The sequence below is a fragment of the Littorina saxatilis genome, linkage group LG12 (genome assembly GCF_037325665.1).
Source record: "Littorina saxatilis isolate snail1 linkage group LG12, US_GU_Lsax_2.0, whole genome shotgun sequence".
NCBI lineage: Eukaryota > Metazoa > Mollusca > Gastropoda > Littorinimorpha > Littorinidae > Littorina > Littorina saxatilis.
In genome coordinates this window covers 77006836-77019335 of record NC_090256.1, presented here as the reverse complement: position 1 = coordinate 77019335, position 12500 = coordinate 77006836, and the positions used below count along the sequence as shown (strand labels likewise).

Below are 12500 nucleotides of genomic sequence, written 5' to 3'. Positions count from 1 at the left end.
CTAATTAAAATGTCAAATACTCAGAAAATAGATCAAGTTCTCATTGTGCAGCTATCGTTATGACCATAGAACCATTTCTGTTAAAGGTGTCATTACATTTAGAACTGAAAAGGTGAGTTAAAACCAAAACAATTAACAGCATTAAACTTTCGACAAACTTGTACTTACAAGGAGCTCAGCTGATGGAGTCCAGAAAAGGAGTCTGGGGCAACGAAGGAAATCTGGTTGTTGCTTAAATCTCTGCAACACACAGTTGCATTTGAGTTTGAGCATGAATACTTCCCCTAAACCTAACAAACACACACACACACACACACACACACACACACACACACACACACACACACACACACACACACACACACACACACACACACACACACACACACGCACATGCATGCACACCGCTTAAGACTCTTAGAACTTTAAATAGAAAAAAACACGAACAAAATGCACAAGCAAAAAAGCACACAAACAGCAAAAAAGATAAGGAAAAAAAGCAACGACCAATTCGTGCAGGTAAGTAGTGTCTTCGCCCTCATTCTTACTTTGAAATCGCAAATTTAATTCATCATTAATCAATCAATCAATCAATTGATATCAATCAATCAATCAACCAAATAAAAGTAAATAAATAAATAAACCTGTACAGGTTTTTTTTTATTCTTCTGCGTTCCCGAAAAAGAAAACGATCGTTTACATGTTTGTTAAAATCTATTAATTTGAAGATCGAAACTGACGGGCGCTGTGGCGGGGTGGTAAGACGTCGGCCTCTTAATCGGAAGGTCGAGGGTTCGAATCCCGGTCGCGGCCGCCTGGTGGGTTAAGTGTGGAGATTTTTCCGATCTCCCGGGTCAACTTATGTGCAGACCTGCTAGTGGCTTATCCCCCTTCGTGTGTACACGCAAGCACAAGACCAAGTGCGCACGGAAAAGATCCTGTAATCCATGTCAGAGTTCGGTGGGTTATAGAAACACGAAAATATCCAGCATGCTTCCTCCGAAAGCGGCGTATGGCTGCCTTAATGGCGGGGTAAAAACGGTCATACACGTAAAATTCCACTCGTGCAAAAAACACGAGTGTACGTGGGAGTTTCAGCCCACGAACGCAGAAGAAGAAGAAGAAGAAGAAGATCGAAACTAGAATACAGCGTAAAACGCCTGGGATTTGTTTTTAACAGATTTGTTTTCTTCGTCTCTTGTCTCTCACACGCACACACACAACGCATCTAAGTTATTACTCACATTCTTCGAAGTTTCTTCATGTCAGCGAATATTCTGCTCGGGATCTGCGTGATGTGGTTTTCCTCCAGACGTCTGAAACAGTGAAGACATAGGCCATTAGTCAGTCTCTGTTAAGCTGAATGCAGGTAATTGTCTTGTCAGAAATGTATCATACATTAATTAGGTAATTAGACTCTCACGCTGCGCTTCCTTGTTTATCTTAACGAACCTCACCAAGAGAGGCCGAAGATGGGAGATGAAGGGGGGGGGGGGGGGGGGGAAGCTGCGACAAGGGCAAGCCAAGCTGCACTTTTAACTCTGAGTAAGGCAAAACTTTGAGTAGAGTCCAAACAGCAAAAAAAAATAAATAAAAAAACCCAACGCAGCACACAAATCAAAAAGGTAAAGAAGACGAAAACAAGAAAACAGACCAGGAAAAACAAGAAAACAGACCAGGAAAAACAAGAAAACAGACCAGGAAAAACAAGAAAACAGACCGGGAAAAACAAGAAAACAGACCAGGAAAAACAAGAAAACAGACCGGGAAAAACAAGAAAACAGACCAGGAAAAACAAGAAAACAGACCAGGAAAAACAAGAAAACAGACCAGAAAAAACAAGAAAACAGACCAGGAAAACAAGAAAACAGACCAGGAAAACAAGAAAACAGACCAGGAAAAACAAGAAAACAGACCAAGAAAACAGACCAGGAAAAACAAGAAAACAGACCAGGAAAACAAGAAAACAGACCAGGAAAAACAAGAAAACAGACCAGGAAAAACAAGAAAACAGACCAGGAAAGACAAGAAAACAGACCAGGAAAAACAAGAAAACAGACCAGGAAAAACAAGAAAACAGACCAGGAAAAACAAGAAAACAGACCAGGAAAAACAAGAAAACAACAACAACAAGATCGACCCAGAAAGAACCAAAAGAAATAAGATGAAGAGAAGAAGCCTGGCGCAGCGGCGGCAGTGTGAGGCAAATGGCGGGAGACAGGGAACCATTAGAGTCCCAGGCAGGGGAGAGAACCCCGGCAAATGTATATTGATTAGGGGAGGTAATGGCGACGGCGCCAGCTGGAAGCCCGCAAGAAGCCAGACTGTGATGATGAAAGTGGCGGGAACCTGTCTCCAGCATCCCCCGACCTGTCCCATCAGCCTGAGGAAAAGATGTCATCTTTCTGCTGGAGCCTTTTTCTTTCAGGTCCTCTGCCACTGAATATCCATTTTTCCAGGTCCTCTGCCACTGAATATCAATTTTTAGGTCCAATGTCACTGAATATCTTTTTTTAATGTCCTCTGCCAATGAATATCCATTTTTGTAGGTCCTCTGCCACTGAAGATCCATGTTAAAGTACTCTGCCGCTGAATATTCATATTTGTAAGGTCCTCTTGCACTGAATATCCATTTTTAAGGTCCTCTGCCACTGAATATCCACTTTTTAGGTCTTCTGCCACTAAAAATCCGTTTTTAGGTTCTCTGCTAATGAATATTCATGTTTTAGGTCCTCTACCACTGAAAATCCATGTGTAGGTCCTCTATCACTGTATATCCATTTTTCAGGTCTTCTGCCATTGAATATCAATTGTTTACGTCCTCTGCCATTCAATATCCATTTCTAGGTCCGCTGCCTCTGAAAATCCATTTCAAGGTCCTCAGCCACGGAATATCCATTTTTAGGTCCTCTGCCATTCAATATCAATTTTTTAGGTCCCCTGCCATTCAATATAATTTTTTTAGGTCCTCTGCCATCAGATATCCATTATTTTAGGTCCTCTGCAACCGAACTTGTATCCATTTTTATCATGTCCTGTGCCGAAGACATTTCATGACGATGACACAGCCGCAGAGTTGCCCTGTTCTCCCGCCCATATTCTAATCTCAACCCTGTTCCGACTGCTCTAACAAGTCGAGGTCAAGAATTTATTGCCTTGGGGATGTCTTTTGTTCAATCTGCGGCCACTCATGGTCAGTTTATGCATGCCCTGACAATCCTGTCGCAAGAAAGGCAATAAAACATTGGCCGACTCCCGGGCCGCGCAGAACGTTAAGGCAATTTCATTTTTTAGGGAGTCAGAAGCCGATGACGGACACCGGGCCTACATTCTGCTTGAAGCGAAGACGTTACAACTTTTGCTAGACAGAGAATGGAGAGAGCGAGAGAGAGAGAGAGATAGAGAGAGAGAGAGAGAGAGAGAGAGAGAGAGAGAGAGAGATGGAGACTGGGAGAGAGAGAGAGAGAGAGAGGGAGAGAGAGAGAGAGACAGAGAGAGTGAGAGATGTGGGTGGGGGGGAGAGAAGAAGAGAGACGAGGGGAATAAGAGAACCAGAATAAGAGACACAGAGTCAGGGAGAGACAGAGACAGAGATATATATGGGTTGAACAACGAGAAGAAGGAAAGAAAGGAAGAAGAGGAAGAGGAACTGAGAAAAACTAAGTGTTGCATCACGCTATCACTGACTAGGACTGATGATGTACGACTCACCAACTGTATCAGCCTCATCCACAACAGCTATTCCAAAAACCTCCCGCCAAAGGAATGCAAGCAGTGCAAAAATAAGAAGCAAAAAGACCCCAAAAAAATGGAGAGTAAAACAAAAGCCTAGAGCACCAGCACAGAAGCAGCATCATCTTCAGTTTCTTCCCTCCTCCCCGACTCTTTACATAGTGACAGGTGAGCTGTTGCCTTGTCTCTCACACACCTACACCGACATCCCCTCCTAATTCCCCTCGTCACCCCCCCCCCCCCCCCATCCTTCCTTCATTTTCTTTTCTTTTATATCTGGGCATTTGCTGGTTCTGCCTCCTTTTCCACCCTTTATGTTTCAATTATTTGACGTCTACTTGTGATTCGGCACCTATGTCCTGTCTGTCTGACTTTCTCCGTCGACAACAAAAGGTGGGGGTGGGGGGGGGGGGGGGGAAGGTGTGTTTAATAAATACATCGGCCCCAAAGCAAACCATATAGGTTGAAGGGACGGTAAACCCCAACTGAACACAGTGTAGAATTGGACTAATACGCCAGTTATAACGACCCGGGTTTCTCCAGAAACGCAGCATGTAACGATGTTTCATGTGGCATGTTTCAGACCAAATACACGGAGAGGAATTTAGAAGACGTACAGAAAACATTAGCAAATGCAGCGGCCAGCCCCCGCGTTCTGCTGAGTCTGTCAGCAGAGCTCCCTGAAGCGGCAAAACGTATTACACGAAGCAATTAGCAGATATGCTCCCACTGCACGTGCTAATTGCTTTCAGTGACAGGAAAACGTGCTTTAAGGTGCCATGTATGTTTGTACATGTATACATATTAATAATCGTGCTATGTATTCCATGTAGGTGTAGACTGTACAGTACAGGCTGTACCTAACTGAGCCCAAAGTTGAACTGATTTTATCCCAAATTCAGTTCAAAAAGCTTCGTGAAGAGAGCTTCATGAATTAGAAGAGAGAGAGAGAGAGAGAGAGAGAGAGAGAGAGAGAGAGAGAGAGAGAGAGAGAGAGAGAGAGAGAGAGAGAGAGAGAGAGAGAGAGAGAGACTCAGACTCAGAACTTTATTACAAAAGGATAAAGGTTTTAGGCAAAGCCTATTCTTCCAACCTGTCCTTTATACAACACATAAAGACAGACGCACATTAAAAATATAAATTCAATCATATAAAATACAGAAATAGTCATTGTATGGAATGCAACACAATGTGCATTTAAGGAATTACCTAAGGAGAACTCAAAAATTACAAAATTACATTGACATAGTTATACCTTTCATTTGGGAATAAAGTTGCTCTGATCAGCTACACATCCGTTAACACTAGTACAAAATGTACAAGAGAGAGAGAGAGAGAGAGAGAGAGAGAGAGAGAGAGAGAGAGACAGAGAGAGAGAGAGAGAGAGAGAGTGGGGGGGGGGGAGAGAGAGATTTCCACGCAATCCTAATCAGTGTTAATCCCACTCAGTTACATCCGCATCCTCTTCTTCTCATCTCTCATCCGTCTTGCCCTTCATCATCATCATGACCATCACAACATGTTCACCATCACCGCCACCACGAGACTCCCACCACCATCATCATCACAACATATACGCTATCCCCCCTCCACTACCAACACCAATAACACCATCACAATCATCGAGACCATCACAATATCTTCACCTCCACCCCCACCACCATCACCATCATCACAACATATTCACCATCACCACCACGAGACTTCCCCCAATCACCGCCACCTTCACCGACCGAAGCCTTTGCCCATTTCAGCTTCACTGAAACCCACTTGACACTCACATTTCCGTGGCGGACTCGGGTATGTTGTCGGGTATGTCCGTGAGTCCCTTGTCCCGACAGTCCACCACGCCCTCGATACAGCGGCACTGGCGCGGACACATGTTCTCCAGGATGCACTCCTTGTTCCGCTGCAGATCGTACCCAGCTGCAACGTCAAACAAACACCTCCATCAAACAGGGACAATGGTGGTGATGCTGGGTGAAGAAGAAGGACATTTTGGTTGGGGATTATCGGATCTAGCAATCAGACGCGTTAAATTCTGAGTCGACACACATGCATTTATCACACACTTTCGTCTTCTCTCTCTTACTCCCTCAAACACAAAATTCGATAACTAGCTCATGCAGTGTCTGGATCATCTTTTAGTTGCTAGACAAACAAAAAGAAAGAAACACACAAACATAGATAATTATTAAAGACAGATGAATTTATTTAAATCTCCTGCCCTCATGGAAAAATCCAATAGAGAGAAAAACACAAACAGACCTCAGCCTCTGTCCCCTCAGGGGCTGATCACATAATTTTTAACTTGGGGGTTTCCGAAGTTCTTATAGAGACAATTCGACGACGCGAAACGATTAGTTGAGGGCGCAAAGCGTTCGAACCTCCTTGTGGGGTCAGGGGGCATGCCCCCCTCCCCCCGGAAAATGTTGATAAGAACAAGAAAAATGGAGTAATCTGGTGCAATCTGAGCACAAAAAAAACTTCCCCTAATACACCATCCAAAAAGTAATTTCAAGAAGAAATATTTGGATCGAAACAAGGACATTTGACCGATCTGGTGCAACCTGAGCCAGCAAATTACCCAATTACTTTCCAAAACTGACACTTAGAAGACGAAGGCCTGCTCCTAGGGGGGTCCTGTTGCATGCCCCCCCGGAAAAGTTTTGATTAAAATTAAGAAAAATGGAGCAATCTGGTGCGATCTGAGCAATCAGTTTTTCTTTGTTTTTAAATTTATTTATATATTTTTATTTTTCATTTTATTTTTTTAAGGCTACCGGGGGGGGGGGGGGGGTCCGGAAACCCCAGAAACCCCCCTGGATCCGCCCCTGCCCCTTTAAAGAAAACATTCACTCAAAGTAAAAAAAACACCACAAAAACCACCCAAAAAAACACAAATACAGCATTCGTGGTTCAAAACTTACGGATGCACTTGAAGTCATTTTCTTGTAGCTCTGCGATCTCGGCATTTTTCAAGTGTTGCGGCTGCGCACACTCAGTGAAGAGCGCGAGCTCCGGATGTTTGCGCAGCCATCTTGCCAGCCAAGAGAGATGACAGTCACACACCAGGTGATTGTCGCTGATTCGTCTGCACACACAGAGAAAATAAACCTGCAGGCTTTTCGCTCACTGTGCTCTGCAAAACACACAGACTAAAAACTTACAGGCTCATTCTTCGTCCGCAAAACACACACACGCGCACGCGCACGCACGCACGCACGCACGCACACGTACACTACTAAACGCACACCACATGCGTACACAGACATGCATACTGACATACATCACACATATATGCAAAGAGAGAGAGAGAGAGAGAGAGAGAGAGAGAGAGAGAGAGAGAGAGAGATTCACGGTTTATTTCTGTCCAAGCACACGACAGACAATCACATGCAAGGCAGGCAGTCACCAAGGTAACAGTTATTGCAGCAGATTCGTGTGGAAAAATATGGCATCTATGACACAGGGTACAACACTGTGTCATACGAAATGAAATACAATCATGGTTACTCGAGGGTGTTTTCACGTAGTATGTATTCAGGTTGTTTCAAAATAATAAGGTACGCCATCTGTGAAGTCATAATGAAAAGACTTCTCACAAAATGGTTACGAGCTATCAGACGCTGTTAATTCGTCATCACACGCCCCCGGCACCCTCCCCCCCCCCCCCCCCCCCCTCTCTCTCTCTCTCTGACTTTCGTACAAAACGCCACACCCCACAGGCCAAAAGTCTACATCTCCATTTCAGCGATACTCGAATCATCATTCCACTGGCTAATGACGACCCCTAAAAGAGCTCCTGTCATACAAGCATCCCCGGAATGTCTCCTGTGATCAAACTGTTTCAAGTGTTATTATCCCCCTTGAAGAGAGGACAGCCAAAACAAACGGAAAAGTTCATCCGCACATTGCGATTTTCTGCCTTGATGCTCCGTCGCGATATAACCTTCGTGGTTGAAAACGACGTTAAACACCAAATAAAGAAAAGAAATGCCTTGATGCTCTCAGCACGGTGATTAGCGCCATTCCTTGAGACGTTTATATGGCATTCACACACTGCTTTTCACGTGCCTTGTACGTTGATTGTAAAGACACATCACGCTACACCAGGCGAAAACCCGCACTTTTGGGTCCCCGAGGACAGTCGACACGGCTTCTCTCCCTTCCATCTCCTTGATTTATTTCCCCTTGACTTTATCACAATAAACGCGGTGGTTGTTTTTCAATGTGAAAATAATGATGCTGCTTTTTACAGATTTTCTCTTTGCAGTCATTATCAGAACATTGTTTTCACGTATTAGTCTTTTGTGCTTTCTAATGTCCATTCATCCTAAAGTCTCAACGGTCGGTATAAAGGCTGCATTTTACATGACGACGGAAACCATTGGTAGTGCTGCGTCCGCGGGGTATTGACTGCATGCATGACATGACTCTCTTTTCTCGTTATCTTTATATAGCCTGTTGTTGCATGTTTTGTTATTTCACTTTTGTACAATGGGCATATTAAAAATGAAAGCGTTGAAACTGACTTCGTGATTGTACTTCCACAACATGACGAGCATACAAACAGAGAAAGAGGAGCACAGAGATACGGGGGGGGGGGGGGGGGGGGGGGGGGATAAAGAGAGCGAGGGAGAGAGAGAGAAAGAGACAAGCTAAGAAGCCGCCATACTCGATTAGAAAAGTGTTCATTTTCTCTTTCGCTGTCTGTCAGTCTATCTGTCCCTTTGTGTTCTTACTTCAGTTATCCGTTTCGTTTTTTTAAATTTTTTTTTAGTTAGACCCTCTTCAGGGCGAGGGCTAGATGTCAAAAAGCAGATCACTGCTGAATCTATTACCCTCGTTAAATATATAATTGTCATTGCCATTGTCATTGTAGTTGCCTGTCAGTCTGCGTGTCTGTCCGTCTCTCTCTCTCACTCTCTATCAGCTCCTCCCCACCCCACCCTCACCCCCATCCCCCCTAAAGTAAAGGAAAATGTCTACTAAATCCGCTTTCCTGCCTCGTCACGGACTTCACTTTCAGTTTTGTTCTTTTGGACACAGTGCTCAGTGATGTGTTTCTGACACTGGGTGACGCCCCTTTATCCGTCCCCCTCCCTCCTCCCTTCCCCTCTTTTCAGCATGACGGCAGGCGAGGCAAAGATACGACAACCTTATTAGCACGCAGCTAGTCATTTTCTCCTCCAGCACAACGATTCTTCACTCGCCCATGTCGGCGATGAAAGGCAAAAATGGCCGTGAAATTACGGGTGTCAAAATGGGACTAAAAAGGCGATGGAATGTGTCGGGAGACGACAGAGGAGTTTGGCGTTGTGTTATCAGGCCTCAATAAACTATGTCTGTGGTTTAGGCCTGTGCGGCGGACACACTGCGCTTCAGTGTTGCTGGGATAGAAGTTTTTTCACATCAGAACCAATGCATGTTCAACGAAAGAAGAAGAAGAAGAAGAAGAAGAAGATGAAAAAAAAGAAGCTTGCAATTGTCACCGAGACAAAACATGTTATTTGTCCACTTACATAGATCTACGCTTTACAACTTCTCTGCCAATGGCAAGACCAAAAGCTTGAATTGAAGAATGTCGTGTTTATGTTTGCCTCGTCGTCGTCTTTGCCGTTTCCCCATTCCGTCATACAGCACTAAAATGCAAAGCATCTGGCGTCCACTGAGCAGGGATGTTCAGTATCTTACCGGTTGAAAGCTGAACACTAACACACACACAATCGGCAACCGGGCAGGCCTATCGGTTTATAATGTTTCATCAGAGGACAACACGTTTCGCCCTGCAGTCCGGACCGTGACGATTAAACAGCGAACGACAACAACAACATAATGTTTCATTTTCCCATCGCAAATATCATAGTGCATGCAACGTATAGTTACCACGTGTCTTGACATGGTTCGCCACCATACCTTCCCAGACGGTTGGCAGTGTTTTATGAGAGCTAGAACTGCACTATGTACTATGATATCACTTTTTACGATAACATGAAAGTCTCTGCAACCTCAGCACGGAGGGAAACCTGGCAGGATTCGCTCTAATAAGTGATCAACATAACGGCCATTGCGTTTAAAGGACTCGTGATAGATGGAACGGAGAGGGAGGGACTAGATATATAGGTAAGAGCGGTAATTAAGTGATGAGACAGATAGCTGCACGCTGCAGTGACTGCACGTTTCACCCACTCTGCTGCGCCTAGTTCCCAAAGGCCACAAGGCGGGATTTGTTGCGCAGGCCCAGCGAAGATTAACAGAGGTAGAAGTTCCTTTAGACAGCTCAGACCAATCACCTGAGAGAAATGACGTAACACTCTCTTCCTGAAGCGCCATGCAAAATTATACTAATGCGCCGAGTTAGGGAAGTTTCTGGTATATCCTACCTCTTCCATCTTGTGTAAATCAACAAAAATCAAGGAACGCGGCAAAGTCGCGTCTACACTTTGCCCTCAAGATCTGGAAGGTAACAGGGCCCAACTTTAAAAAAGTTTGCTTCAGTCTGCCTCTCCTTCTGTCTGTCTGTTTATTTCTATCTATGTCTCTCTCTCTCTGTCTATGTCTCTCTCTGTCTCTGTCTGTCTGTCTGACTGTCCCCCCCCCCCCCCTCTCTCTCTCTCTCTCTCTCTCTCTCTCTCTCTCTCTCTCTCTCTCTCTCTCTCTCTCTCTCTCTCTCTCTCTCTCTCTCTCTCGTACATTAGTTCGTCCTCATGTGTCAGCTTATTCATTTCTCTGCATGTCCAACGACATAATTATTGTTGTGAAGCAGCCATGCATCCTGCATGCAGTTTAGGCATTGCAGACATTGTTGCCGAGGCCTGTAGGTCACGAGGGATAACCAGCTTGATACTGCGAAACCTGGTGTATGCTGTGCATGACAACATTCGAGGCAGACCTTGTTGTTTTACTTGGGAATTCTTGTTTTCTATCTTTTAGACATCTAGCTTCAAAAACATTCAAGAATAAGACAGTTTTCTACATTTGTACCTGAACTTGACGCCACCGTGGCCTTGACATTTGTCGAGGATGAACCAGGCTGGCGTTATATCTGGAGGTCACCAGATCCTGGACGTCTGTGTGGCGTTTCTTATCTTAGGCTTCAAAAGCATTCAAGAAAATGCAAATTTTCCTCTTTTTTTTTTATCTCGACTTTGTCGCCGCTATGACTTTGAAATCCTGACATGAAACCCGAACTCCCAAGTAAAACAACAAAGTCTGTCTCGAATTGTGCCATGCGCGGCATACACCAGGCTGCAAAGACTAAAGTCGGTTATCCCCCGTGTAGGTGCAGCACAACGAGCAAAGAGCGAGTAGAGAGCCAAAGAAATCAGAGAGCTGCAATATTGCATATTACCTGTCTCAATTGACAACAGGGTCGTTAGGCTAATGGCTTCCAGCTAGCCTGCAACTCAAGGGTCTGCGTATTCCGCCTGTCGAATTATGATGTTAATGCCCTGCTGGTAACTCTCTCTTCGTCGTTCTGTTCTTTCGTCAGTCTGTCCTCCTTTCCGGACGTCCTTCTTTTCTGTCTGTCTGTCTGTCTATCTGTCTGTCTATCCGAGGATGGATGTCTGTCTGCCTGTCTGTCTTTCCACCTGTCTGTCTGTCTGTCTCTCTGTCTCTCTGTGTGTGCCTCTCTCTCTCTCTCTCTCTCTCTCTCTCTCTCTCTCTCTCTCTCTCTCTCTCTCTCTCTCTCTCTCTCTCTCTCCAGTCTCTATTTTGATATCACTGTCTCAACAGACCATAGCAAAAAATATCATCACACAGTCCGTCAATATTGGGTAAGAGAGAGAGAGAGAGAGAGAGAGAGAGGGAGAGAGAGAGAGAGAGAGAGAGAGAGAGAGAGAGAGAGAGAGAGAGAGAGAGAGAGAGAGAGAGAAAGAGAAAGAAGGAGAGAAAGAGAAAAAGAAAAAGAGGGTCGGTCAAAAAGACGGACAGAGAGACAGAGATAGACAGACATGCTGGGAATGGAAATAAAGACAAAAAGGCATTTATGTCAGGAACTAAAAGTTCACACTGTCGGCGAGCAGGATGTCATTGTGTGATAAGGATCTCAATTCACTGCACGATGATCCACTGCACTTATTGAAAGCCCGTTTGTGCACAGACTCTTCTTTCGTCACTGACGTCCAAAGAGAGAGAGAGACTCTGAGAGAAAGGGCAAGAGAAAGCGAGAGAGAGAGAGAGAGAGAGAGAGAGAGAGAGAGAGAGAGAGAGAGAGAGAGCAAGAGAGAGAGAGAGAGAGAGAGAGAGAGAGAGAAAGCACACAAGAGAGAGAGAGAGAGAGAGAGAGAGAGAGAGAGAGCGCGAGAGAGAGAAACAGTTAAGTTACATAACATTTGTGTGTGAGTTAAAAAAAAACGTTCCCGATTTTATGTTTGTATCCTTCACAATCGGTGTCAAGGGAAGTCAGTATCGCCAAAATGTGAACAGTAATCAAACAAAGCAAGTAAGTCAACAGAAATATCAAAGGATTTATATATTCACGCCGTCGTGTGTGTGAAGGTGAAACACACACGTTTGGAGGAGTCGCGGTGCTGAGCTAGGCCATCATACACGCTAAACTCACGGACCGTGAACAACCGGTGTATTCAGACCCAACTAACTGACCCACAGCCAAGCGAACTTCACACTGCGCCGTCGCGCTGCCTTCCGAGTTGACCGTCAGGTTTACCAAGAACCTCTTTATCATAGTCAAACACTTGTGGCAGAAGTTTTCGCGCAATACTGTCAGGCTTGTACAGGGGTTCCTTGCACATGGTCACCTA

General features: G+C 44.8%; 1 protein-coding gene across 2 annotated transcripts in view; it reads right to left on the bottom strand.

Annotated features, from left to right (window-relative positions):
* Window positions 1–12500, bottom strand: part of LOC138982821 (protein slit-like) — a gene marked incomplete in the record, with an annotated part of 197303 nt that overhangs the window by 70196 nt on the left and 114607 nt on the right. For both annotated transcript variants that reach the window (XM_070356174.1, XM_070356173.1), the window contains 4 exon segments: window positions 169–240; window positions 1245–1316; window positions 5514–5658; window positions 6663–6826. In XM_070356174.1, coding sequence (XP_070212275.1) covers window positions 169–240; window positions 1245–1316; window positions 5514–5658; window positions 6663–6826 — 453 coding nt within the window.